At 39.4% G+C, this 13018-nt stretch overlaps 1 protein-coding gene across 1 annotated transcript in view; it reads left to right on the forward strand.

Annotated features, from left to right (window-relative positions):
- ASZ1 (ankyrin repeat, SAM and basic leucine zipper domain containing 1) overlaps window positions 1–13018 on the forward strand; it is a 44281-nt gene that overhangs the window by 1110 nt on the left and 30153 nt on the right. The window contains exons 2-4 of the mRNA XM_075727559.1: window positions 607–703; window positions 6570–6692; window positions 9852–9963. Coding sequence (XP_075583674.1) covers window positions 607–703; window positions 6570–6692; window positions 9852–9963 — 332 coding nt within the window. The remainder of the gene's footprint in view (window positions 1–606; window positions 704–6569; window positions 6693–9851; window positions 9964–13018) is intronic.

The raw sequence follows: 13018 nt of genomic DNA on the forward strand, positions 1-13018 counted from the left end.
TGCATAAACTAGTCTTTTGGTCAGGGCATTTTTCAGCCAAATCATTTATGATGCAGCAACCCAAATATCTCTGCTACCAAAAGAGTTAGGAGGAAAGAGGAATGATAACCCTTTCCAGCAGTGGATTCATGCTGGATTAAGCCAGACAGCTAGTCATTGAGCTATGTTGCCCCAAACTATAACTTTTCTGTCTGATCATATTAGATATATTTTTTAATGTCATGCTTTGCAACATGTGAAATGTACAAAAAAGGTAAAGAAACGTGTTGCAACGTTTTTCTAGCACCAAAAGGTGGAAAGGAGTCTTACCTGAAACCAAATACCATTAAGAAAAACTGAGAGCAGCACTCAAGGTTAGCAGGTCTGTTGAGAAAGGTTCCACTCTCCAAAAATATAAATATCTTCTTTCTGAAAAGTTAATTTTAAAACTTAGGTTTTACAGGTGAGCCTAAGCAGGTCTACAGAGGTGGAAGAAGGAAAGTCTTACCTTGCTGTCACCCCCCCCCCCCCCCCCCCTTTGTCCTTACAGAGATCATTAGTGCTGATATCAAGCTGTAGTTTTCACCTTAAAACAGTTACTAGGTTTTGGTTTCTTTGCTTATCTAGGAGTTGGATCAAATGTTGCAGGCAGACAAGAATGAAGTGTTAAAGAAGGCTCTGTTTCGTGGTGATGTGTCATTAATCGAAGAACTCTTAAACTCAGGTGAGGAAAGTCAGTTATGAAGTTGAATATTTTTAATTGAACTTGGCAAGATTTCTAAAGCTTCGAAGTTTCTTGTTTCAAAATAATGTGTCGGGTGCATGTAGGAATATGTGAATGTTGCCAATACAGGATATAAACTCTAATTTTAAAGATGAAATTACTTTTTCAGTGACTCAGCATGCTGTATTCCAGCAAATTCCTTCTAATTTATATTTATTTTGTCAGGCAGGAGCCCTAAAAATTGAGAAAACTGTAATGTGTGAACTATGAAATAAGGTGTTTCTTTGTTTTCAGATGCATCTTTAACCTGAAAATATCAATTACAAATACTGAATTTGAGGGGGTTTAAATTGAGAGTGAGAATTCAGTGGGTGGTCTTACTTTGGTGTGGAAGGTTGCTGGGGGGGGCGGCAGAGAAGGGAGGCTGGCTTCTTTGTTTTAATGCTCCCCCAGTTTGAAAATTCCGTTTTTTTTCTTCGCTCACAGCACTGTTAAGTTTCTGGTATGTGCCCTGTGTAATACCGCTGCCCTGGCAACATCAGCTGGACAAAGATTTTGTGATTCTGAAAGGTCTAATAGGGTTTATGTGGCATTTGTCACTAAAAAGTAGTTTGTCTGAACACTAAAAGCCTTTCTCCCTGTTCTGTTACTCAGTATTTCTCTGTAATGTGTTTCTGTTATTCAGTGTTAGGAGGATTGGATCACTTATTGAAGCATCCAGGGCAATCAAAAACTGCATAGCTGAGTTGACCTGCCTAGTGATAATTGTCAGGAAGTTCTGCTTCAGCAAGCAAGCAGAATATAGTACCCAAGAGCTTGTTCTCTGAGGAAAATCTGTCTTATGGCTGGAAGAAAGTAGTTTCCTAGTTAGCAATGGGTTTTTCTGAGTTTTAAAACAATGACATTACTTGCTTTTTTAGAAGACTGTTTCTCACCACAGTGGGGAATGGTTTTTTTTAAATTAAGTAAAAACTATTGCACAGGCTGAAACACATATGTGTAATACTGAGTGAAATACATCTTCTGTCTTGATTTAAGAAAATACGTTCTTATTTATAGGTAGAGTTTTTAGTGATGTCTGTGCATCAGATTGCTTAATTGTTTTCTAACAGCCATCCATTTTTAATTGCTTGTCTTTCAAACAGCAGTAGTTCACTCTCCATGTCGATGCCTGCCACATAATCAGCAGTTCTGTGCTGTTGGAAGATGATGATGGGTGTCTGTAAGAGCACAAGGTCAAGCCAAAGATTCCTGTAGTCTAGTGTCCTGTCCTCTGAAATGCACCAGGCAGTATCACAAGAGAATCTATAATTTCCTGAAAATACGATGAACAACAAATTTTGACCCATCCAGTATTGTGCTGCAGAGCAGTAGAACACTATGCCTCTCTAACAGGGAGGTGTTTCTGAAGAAAGGTAACATTGTCCTTCAGAGGATCGGTGCTCACTCAGATTAAATCTTTGTCTCCAAAGTTGCCTTTAGTGTATGTTCAGTAGAGCTTGTAGGAGGCTCACTACCAGCCTCAACCAAACTCAAGGTTTGTGTTGGAAGTGGATTTCCTAGCAACAGTTGTGACCCTTCTTTCAGGTAGAGCGCGAACATGTTGTCTTCTGGCTTGCTTTCTGGCTTGCTTAGCCATTGCTTTAAGAATCTTTGGTGTTGAGGCAGTTTCACAGAGCACCTTTAGGAGATGGACAAGCACAATGTCCTCTCTTACTCCTCCTGTAAATGGCAACATACTAAGAACAAGTTTCTGAAGTGCACATCACAAAAAGTAATGCAAGCAAGTAGCAGGTTCAAAGATGACACGGGCGTTTTGGTTTGCTTTGGGAGTAAAATACTTAACACCATGTAATTCATATGTTTGTTTTCCTCAAATGAAATTGAAAGTTAATGACAGTTTAGGCTGATCAAAGATACAGCTACAGTCAAATCCTCTTTCCTATTTTCATTCAGCAGTCTGTTCCACTCCTAGCTTTGCATGAGTGCTGGAGCTCATCTGATCTTTTGTGAGCCAGCTCAGGGAATTAAAGTAGTAGTAAACTATGGGAGGGTGTGAGAGGGTGTGTGTGTGAATAATTTTTCAGCCAGTTTAAGACTGAACCCTGAGTCAGATGAGAACCATAGCTGGCCCAGCAGTGGGAGACATCAGAGCTCTGATTTAACTCAGCTTTAAGGTACTGTGGAACCACAACACAAAGTGCTGACAGACTTAAAAGAAATCAATACTTCTATTAGAGAGAAGTCTTCTAGAATCAAGCGTTTTAGAATTTTTCCCTCAGATAAATTGGGTCTGAATGTGAATGGATTCTAATATTAGCAGCTGTTCTTAAATTAAGTGAAAGCCTTTCAAGACCTCATTATTTTTGGTGTCAAACATGGAATTATTTAGCATAAAAAGCTCTGTGTGGAGATTGATCGTAGTTCTTCAGGCATTACCTTGTTAACCTTTTTGAATTTGAGGTTACATTTTTCTGTATAAGAACAGCCTTTCTACTATAACTGTTATTAGCCACAGTCAACAAAATATCTGAAAGAGGTACCGGAGAAACTGTACTAAACACAGGAAGAACATCATTCTTCCTTTGCTGTTCCTTTGCTTCACCAGTATTCACATGCTTCATATAGTTTCTGCTGTAGAGCACATCTAGGGCCAGAACGTATTTCTCACCATTCCTGATTAAAGAGGAGGATAGCTGTAGTTAACTCAGATTGTAAGAAAGAATGTTGTATCTGCTCTGCCTCCTAGGCATAATTTGTGAGGTTATGTGGCTGGAAAGCTCCTCTGTTCATGCCCACAAAGGAACTCAGAGGGGCAACGGCAGGTGGGGGAGCCTGAATAATACTGTGGCCCAGCTCCTCCCAGGCCTGTCATGGAAGCCATCAGCCCATCACAGGCCCATCTCCACAAGCCCAGAGGAGCAGAGATGCCCAAGAGTGGGCAGGAATCAAAATTATGGACTGAGAGGAAGGGACTCCCAGGGCTGTCATAGGGCCCTTGTGCCTGGGTGCCAGTGACGGTAGAGACTGGAGCGAGTGAAAGGATGTGCCAGCCACAGGAGTGGGACCAGGGGTCAGAGGCCCGTGTGTCCATGATGCCAGCAGCTGGAGGAGATACATCTATCCCAGAGGGGAGCAGGATGAGACCGTTGGCGCTGTCTGTGTTCACATGAATGCTCTATCTGCTTGTGTTGATTGGTGTGGCTGGTGGGGGGTGTGTGTGCCTGCTGGGAATACACGCCCTGCATTGATACTGGTTGGACCTGGGGGTGTGGAGCTGTGGCAGCCTCGCCTCTCTCTGGCTGTTGGATCTGGCCTGATTTTTCACTAAAAATTTTCTTCTGGGCTTCGCTGTTGCCTTATAAGGCTTCTTAAGGGCCATTTTAAATGCTAAACTAACGCTGCTTACAGAAGAACAGCTCGTGTAATGAGAGAGTCTGAGTAGTAACCAAGGGGAGACATTTCTGGTTCAGTCAACTTCTATAAGCATGCAGCCATGAAGCAACATGACAGTTGTCCTTGCTTTGTCTTCCTCTGAGACTAGCTGGTTTGCATTGTGACTTTTGCACTGTGTGGTACTTCAAGGCAGTCACTACATAGATGGCAGGAGATCATGCAGGACAAACAGGCTGTAACAGAGCTTTGACATTTCATTGCTGTCGTGGTTTAGCCCCAGCCAGCAACTCAGCACCACGCAGCCACTCGCTCACTCCCCCTACCCCGATGGGATGGGGGAGAGAATTGGAGGAGTAAGAGTGAGAAACACTCCTGAGTTGAGATAAGAACAGTTTAATAATTGAAATAAAGTAAAATAGTAATGATAATAATAACAATATAATAATAATAATATACAAAGCAAGTGATGCACAATGCAATTGCTCACCACCCGACGACCGATACCCAGACAGTTCCCGAGCAGCGGTCGCTGCTCCCCGGCCAACCCCCCCCAGTTTATATACTGAGCATGACGTCATATGGTATGGAATAGCCCTTTGGTCAGTTTGGATCAACTCTTCTGGCTGTGCCCCCTCCCAGTTTCTTGTGCACCTGGCAGAGCATGGGAAGCTGCAAAGTCCTTGACTAGCATAAGCAGTACTTAGCAACAACTAAAAACATCAGCGTGTTATCAACATTCTTGTCCTACTAAATCCAAAACACAGCACTGTGCCTGCTACTAGGAAGAAAATTAACTCTATCCCAGCTGAAACCAGGACAATTGCCAAAAAGACCATTCTACGTCTAGGACTTAGAAAAAGCACTAGCATCGTGGCACATACTGTCTGCTATACGTGTAAAGAAAGCAGTGAGGAAAATACCTTCCCAAGGGTCTCTAAATGCCTATCAAGTAGATCTTTTGTCTATTATTCAGACAGGTATTAAAATAAAAAGCTCTAGGTTGGAGCTCTAGTTGCACGGACTGCTTTTCTTAAGAGGAAAAGGGACTTCTTAAGGCTGACAGAGTGCCAGCTTTCTGTTATTCCTTTCCTAGTGTTACTTCAGTGGGCTGTTGGATATCAGACTTTCTAAATTCTTGAAGAGACTTGTCTACAAGGAAGTTCAGGTATGACTGCTAAGGGATGCTTGCTGGCTCCCCTTGTAGAACTTGACTGTGGGCTTCAATGAAATATTTTGTATACTGCAGACAAACTGGTGTGTTGTGACATGAAGGATTGCAGCTAGTATGTATGCATTACTAAGAAGATTTGACCATAAATTCTGTGGTTTGCAGGTGTTAGAGGTGTTAGAGTGAGTGCTTCAACACCTGGTTTTCATTGGATATTACCTCTTTACCGATCACTTCTACAACTCTAGTGATCTGAAACAGTTAAAGAATCAATCCCAGAGCAGTGACCTCAGCTTTAATGACTTTATGTTACTACACTGAGCACATCTTTGACAAATTACCAAGGCAGGGAAAGTAAATACATATTTTACATGAAAAGGTATGCATGTAGCTCAACTGTCACAAATTTCTTAGGACTTTTGGTTTTTTTCAGAGCTGTCTCTTGTAAAGAAGTATTTTTGATTATCCATAATCACTGTTGGACTAATATGGAACCAGCTGATGGAAACTGTTATAGAGGAAGTAGTATTTGAGGAAGGATTGAAGGAAAGATGATTACTCTTATTGCAAAAATGTATACAAATTGTTATTTGAAAGTTGTCAGATGAGGATCTCACTCTGGTACTTGGTTCTTGGTGAATTTGGGAGGAATGTCTGGCAAGCTTACTTCTAGCCACAAAGGAATATGTGGCTCTTATAAAGAGTAACAAACAAATCTGGTGATTGTGACTGAATCTTGCCTAACCTTCTATTTCTTCTTTCTACTGAGATAATATTTTGTTAGTACTAAACGCAAAACTGGTATCTGCTAGTTAACTGTCTTGCAAGACAGGGAATAAAAGGGGCTGTGAAGCAGGAAAACCCTAGTCAATATGATCTCAGTAGTCTGACAAGCAAGTTGCTTCCACAGCAGTCCACTTGGCTTGGCAAGAATCAAAATTTTTCATTTTGATTGAGGAAAGCTATTGCAGGTAAGTGGAGAAAACAGAGATTCCGTGCACTTCTCTGAAATTATTTTTACAGCTAAATTTATTACTTACCTTTTTTTAAAATGTAGTCTTTCTGTGGTGCTTAACTTCTTGGATTGAGAACTGAGCTGCTATGGTGTCAGTTCTAAAAGTTGTTTTCTGGTATCCTAGATAAAGGTGTATTAAAAAAATGAAAATGGTATGAGACTTCTTTCCCTAGGATAAACGCAAATAGTGTGTAACCTTTATAATGATACACATAAAGAGTAAGGTTTATAAAATGCATGTTTATTGTGGTGCGGTTTTATGATTTTAGTATCTTAAATTTTGACAGGTATAAGCATAGAATCTGGCTTTCAGTTTGGATGGACTCCCCTGATGTGTGCTGCCAGTGTGGCTGATTTTGCAGTAGTGCGTCTTCTTCTGGACAGAGGTGCTAATGCATGTTTTGAAATAGGTAAGATGTGACTGAAAGATAGGGGCCAGTAATGCTCAGAACCAGATATTGTCCTATCCTTATTCTCTTTTTACATATATAGGGAAAAACCATCAAAGTTCACAATGGAAGTGGGACCTAGTCTAGCTTTCACAGTTTTGAAGTGAAAGTAGTAGTTTTAAAGTAAAAATTATGTTCTTGGAACTGATCTGGATTCAGCTGATGGGTTTTCTTGCTCTTTCTCTCCTGTTCTGTCTTTCCCCTCAACCTCCCAATCCCCAAGTACTTTTTTATAAAGGGTGTTTGGAAATAATTGTTCAAAAATTCTAGGATAAAGTTGTAGAGTTAAAACTTCCTTTATTTGATCCTGTTATGAATTATGTACGTGCAGAAACCAGCTAGAATCCCGAACAACGGGAATAGCTCTCCAGTTTGTGGGAAACGAATATGGACTTCTCTAAAACTAAAGCACAGTTTTTCTATTAAGTGAAAACTATTCTTCAGTATGTTCCTAGATCACCTTTTTCTGCAAGAGTTCAGTGGAGCTTCTAGGTAATATCAGTTCCTGTGCCAATTTTTATGGCGTAATAACAACTTTTTCCTACTTACACTGTGGTTATTTTCCTTCTCTTTCATTGTGTTGGAAGGTTTATCCAAGTTCAAGAAAAGACATTGCAATACAGAAGAAGCTGTTGTGATACACGATACTGCCAAGTACATAAAATCGGTGATCTTATTTTCCGGTAACTTGCCAATATTTGTAATAGTAGTAGACTGAAATGCAGACGGTACAAATCTGGCTCTGAAAATTTTCTTGAACTTTTTAGCAGCTGATCAGAATACAAGATTAGAGTAGATTGCCTGCACCAAAAGCAATCGTGCCTTCGAATTATTGTCCTTGTTGCCAACTTCAGAGAACTTCCATGTGGCTGCCTACAACTTATACCTGTTCGTTGTTTATGGCTGTAGAGAGCTATAAATGGGGCAGAAACTGCTATGGGCAGCAGTTTCGGCTGACCAGTTAACCAACATGCATGGCATTTTTCCAGTGTGTGACCGACTGTGTTTGCCCTAAGTGGCACCTTGCTAGGATCGGGTTTCTCGGCTTGTTTCCCTGTTAGTCTGTGTAGGGAAACAGTAGCTAGGGCATATGTGTAGCAGGGTACTGTCCGGCCAGGAACAGTCTTCAAGTCTCTGCTTCAGGTCACGCCATGTGTTTTCAGTAAAGCTGTGCCATCCCAAAGTGGTACTAAATGTCACCAGTCCTGCTGCTTTTTTTACATCAGCAGGCAATCACGTAAGTGATCCTGTACTAATTATCCTATAATGCTTATAATCCTAATAATAGCTATAGTGTTAATCACTGTCATTCTTTGTAAGTGGTTACTTAATTTTACCCTTTTTCAGTAGTCGTGAAGCACAAGGAACTAATGTAGCATTAACTGTGGTGGGATCAGAATGGAGCATCTTTGAGGAGTAAATTCACTGGCTCTTCCGGGTTTTTCAGCTAGGCTGAACATAAACTAGTCTTTTTTTTCGGTCTCGTACCAGTTTTTCTCTGCAAAAGAGAAACCTGAGAATTCTAAGGTGTTTCTTCCCCTTCTTCTCTTGCTCACATGTATGAGCTATAGGTAGGCTAACAAATTAATTTCCTACTCATTATCGTTACCTGAATTACTGAATACAAATATAACTACAGGTTCCTCCTAACTTTCATTCCCAGATTAATGGTGCTTATCACTACCTTTGTTCAAAGTCCTGCCATCTTTCCATTCATGTTGTAATTGATAACCAGGTTAAACATTTCAAGTAAAAGTCTGTAGTGTATCAAGTAATTTACTGAAATGTTAATTGCTTACTGTTCAGGAGTTTAAGTGACTCTCTGAAACTTAATTTTTGATTTAACATACTGATTTATGTGTGTTAGATTGTCTACATGAGGTAGCTGAAAATTAAAAGATAGTATATTAAAAAAACAGATTAATTTAGATGCAAAACTAAGGTCCTTGGTTGGAGGGGTGGGGGACAAGAAGTGATGAGAAATAAAGTAAGTAGAGCAGAGTGGGGTAAAGTACATAACAAACTTCTCATGTTTAAATATAAAATCTGTCTTCAGTTGAAGAATAAAGGTGTTAATATATACATAGTCTCAAAATTTCTACAAAAAAGTTAGAAAATACATTGTAACGCTTCATAGTATGGTCTGAAGTAGGTACAACTAAAATTATCCTTGTTAAAACAAATTGTTAAAGGCGTGTTTGAACTTGTGAACAAGTTGTGCAACGAGCAAAATGGGCAGTTATTCAAATGACAGTCTTCTAATTGACTGTAGGGCCAACTAACTCACTAAGGTCCTTGAGGTGTGAAGCTTCCCACATCTCTCTAGGGGAACCATGGGAAAGATCTCCCGTGTTCTGTGGGCAAACAGCAGAGGTGTACAATTCTGATTTGTGAGCAAAGGTGGCATGTAACACCCAGCTGGCTTCAGAGCTGGAGCAAATACACTGGTTCCTCCTGATGAATCTTTATGGACTGTGTAGATGTTCTTTAAATCCACATCTGAAAACATACTTTTAATTGTCCTCCCGCCACTACTGCACCACAGTAAGTCTAGTTTAGTAAACTTACTTGCTTCTCCTTAAGCCCTATGATAAAGCCTTGTTACTTCAACTGTCCTTTGTATGGGCCTCTGTTCTTCCTAAAACTCATGTTGTTCTGTGTTTGCAATACATTTCATGTGCGTTTTTTATCCACTGCAGTTAACTTCCTGTAAGCTATTTCTTCCCTTGACTGTATTTTGGGGAGAGGTGGGGAGGAACAGGAAGTGAATCTACTGGCGTGGAACAAGATTTGAGAAACAAGCATCTATAGTTAAGCTCCTACTATTTTTTGGGGGTACCTAAGAAGTATCCTAAACTTGAGTAGGAATAGATGCTTTACTACTGCCATTCATTCTGATCTTTCCGAGTATCTTCCCTTCTCAGATGCCTTTACCTTACCTGATAATTCTAGTGACTTTCACTGGGAGGAAAACAAGTTTCTTACCCTTTTCTAAATATCTTGGAGTATCGGAACCCAATTAACAACTCTAGCAAATGTAAAGGCTTTTAAAGGAACTTCTGGATTAGCATGGTATTTACATTTACGTATGTAATTCTCTAACTGCAAGTTTCAAAACAGATAAGTACACTGTGCTGATGGCAGCATGTACTGCGCATGCTTCAGAGGAAAACATCTTGAAGACGGTAGAACTGCTTCTATCAAGGAATGCTGACCCTAACCTTACTTGCAGGTACCAAAAACCCCATGTCTGTGATTACAGCATAAAATTGAATATTAATATACAGAGACATCTTCATAGACATAGCTGTTGTTGGTTAAGATGATGTGTGCTTCATTAGCTTTTTGTAACTTCTCTGCTGTCTGTATAAGGAAAGATTAGTGTCCAGATATTTATTTCTCCTAGTGCAGTGATCCATCTGAGTAAATAAGACTATAATCAGTTTTATCAAATTTAACTATGTTCCTCAGCCAAACAAGATACAAATTTAAGACAAAAGCTAATATTAATACTTTGGTAGACTGCAGTATAAGGGCAAGAAACATGTCTTCTGCTTCTCCCAAATCATATTGCCTCTTCTGTATAAGGATATAAGTTAAATCAATTAATTCTTTATTTAAATTCATGTCCTCCTTTTGAGCTTTTTTGTGGGTATCTAGCTGTATTCCTTTCACAGACAGCCTCCTATGGAAAAAGAAAACTTCTCTGTAAATAAAATACATTTATTCCAGTGCAATCTGGAATAATCCAGATTAAAAGGAGATTTAATCTCCTTTTAAAAACAAGTAACAGCTTGTTTCTTTAATTACTACTTTGTGACTCAGCAGTCTGAAGCAGTGCATTGTGAGATGTCTGTAGTTGCATAGTCTGATGCAATGTTTCTTTTTGCATCAAAAAGGAAGAAATTCTGGGCTGACCCAGGATAAACTGTCCTCCCTCTGCTGGAAAAAAATATTGTCTGGGTCAAATTGAAACTGCTTGTTTTTCAACTAACTGAAATTCTTTTTTTTTTTTTTTTTAATACCACAGCTCTTTCACCACATTAACTGAGATATGTGGACTGTGTAGCCCTCTAAAAAGAACAGAATTGGAGGCCTGTTGTTTCCCATTAATAGAATTCAATTACTCGGGGCCCTGAACCTCACTGTGAGCATAGTACTGATAGACAAGAAGGAAACATCGTTGTGCTGATGTGCCACTGATGTCTGGTACCAAATTTAAATGCCATTCATTTATTCTTATCAGAGACGCTAAAAATTGTTCATAAGAGAAAGCTACAGACTGCAATAATTACATATTGTTGCCATCAGATAGCTGGGTGTTAGGGTAAACATCCTGCTTTAAAAAATGGAGGAAGTCTTTACATTATTAAATTTTGTCCTGGGTGTTTGAAAATGTAAGCCAGAGTGCAAAGCTGCAGGTTTACGTTTGGAAAGGCCTTTGGCTAAACTTTGGCGGGGGGGCGGGGGGGAAGTTTGGATTCTGACACAAGAGATGGGAATTTTAAGGGCAAATCTTTATTTATAAACTTAGAGTAAGTTATGCATAGTTGGTCTTTATATACAAATATTTATTTGCTATCTCTTTGTTTCCTAAGACCTTGTGCTAACGTATGAGTTATGCTTGCATACGTCAGATACAGTGTCCAGTTGTGGTTTTTTTCACTTTTGCAACAGTAATCTTTCTCAAATGAAAAGATAAATTAAGTGACAATCAAAAATGTCATATTTGTACCAAACAAAAGTAGAAGTTAGATGACAAGGTCTGGATTTTTCAAAAATCTTCGTGCTTCCTTTTTTCCTTTCCAGTATTTGACATCGGTGCTTATCACTCCGTCATTACAACTGCTCGGGCAGCAGCTGTTGCTTCTCATGGGCTTCTTCCACTGTGTTCTGAAACAGGGGATGAAACACATCAAACCAGGTTCTGTGAAGATCAGGGATCAAAACAGACCCTCTATATGTCACTGCAGTCCCTCTTCACCCATTTCATTAGAGCAAGCAGGATGTTTTGTGGGAGGACATCAGAACTGTCACTGGGTTGAGATTATTGTGAGAGTACTTCCTGTGTGATCAGCTTACCACAGGTGTTAAGAACTAAGCTTCACATTATTTGGCTGTCTCAGCACTTGAGAACCGGAATGATTTTAGAAAGCTCTTTTGTCCGCCTGCAACTGGAATGTGTGTGAATGCAAAGCAGAATATTTAACTTTGATGTAGGTAGTGTTTGGTATTTATCCTTGCTCTGTTGGGCTGTCAGGACAACCAGTAAGCTTTTTTTATTTCATGTCATCTGGAGGTGATACACAGAAACATGCAAATTTTTTTGTCTAAGTCATGCAGTGTGCGTGGAGTAGGGAAGGACTAGTGAGACATAAACTGATTTTGAAATGCAGTCTAAGAAAGAAGATGGGTTTAGGAGTGGGTAGGTAGATGGTTTCTTTGCAATAGGGTAGAGTACTGAGGAGATAGAGTAACTGCCGATATTTTTGCTAAATCAAAATTGGGAACTGAATACTGATGGCTGTAAAAACAGTTTTGTTAATGAGAATATAGCATGTCAAAGCATAAGTGCTAACTGAAGAGTTCTGAAAGACAAGCAAGAAGTAAGGGAATGGCTAGGTGAAACAAGAAGGCATTGTAAGACCTGCTCTGTATAGTCTTTGTAGAGCTACTGTAGCCCGAGTGCTTCATTTAAGTGAATGCTACATTGAGAAATTGTTCTGGTTGTCTTGTATCATTCACCTCCCTCTTGCTCCAAAATGTAAATTATATATCTTATCCTTTTGTAAGGCCTGGAAATATTTAAGCAGTCTGTTTTTTTAAAACCTCTTCTAACCTGCAGTGCTTTCTTAAAGGTATACTGGTTTTATTAATGTTAAGCTGTGATTTCATTATAGGCAGAAAGAAAAGGCATGACCAACTGATAACTAAATTACTGCTGCTAGGATTACATGTCATAGGTTGTTTAGTAAATAGGGATTTTAGTGATGACATCCTCCAAGTTCTTGTTTACGTAGAGTAAAAGAAACCTAATGGCTTTACTAGTAAGGAGAGTGTTTTGAGTTGATGTTTCATGCCAGTAGCTCTTTGTTAGAAGAAGGTACAAATAGGTGAATGACTGAAACCTCCTTTATTTTGACATTAGCTCTTTGTCTCTTGTTCTGTATGGGATATGTGGAGGTTTGATTTTGTTTGTGTGGCTTTTTTTTACCTCACTCTTAATTTCTAGCACAGTTGAATGTGGCCAATGACCAAGTTTTCAGTGCTTCTGTTTTAACATGGTT

Source organism: Pelecanus crispus, chromosome 1, assembly GCF_030463565.1.
Source record: "Pelecanus crispus isolate bPelCri1 chromosome 1, bPelCri1.pri, whole genome shotgun sequence".
In the NCBI taxonomy this organism is placed as follows: domain Eukaryota; kingdom Metazoa; phylum Chordata; class Aves; order Pelecaniformes; family Pelecanidae; genus Pelecanus; species Pelecanus crispus.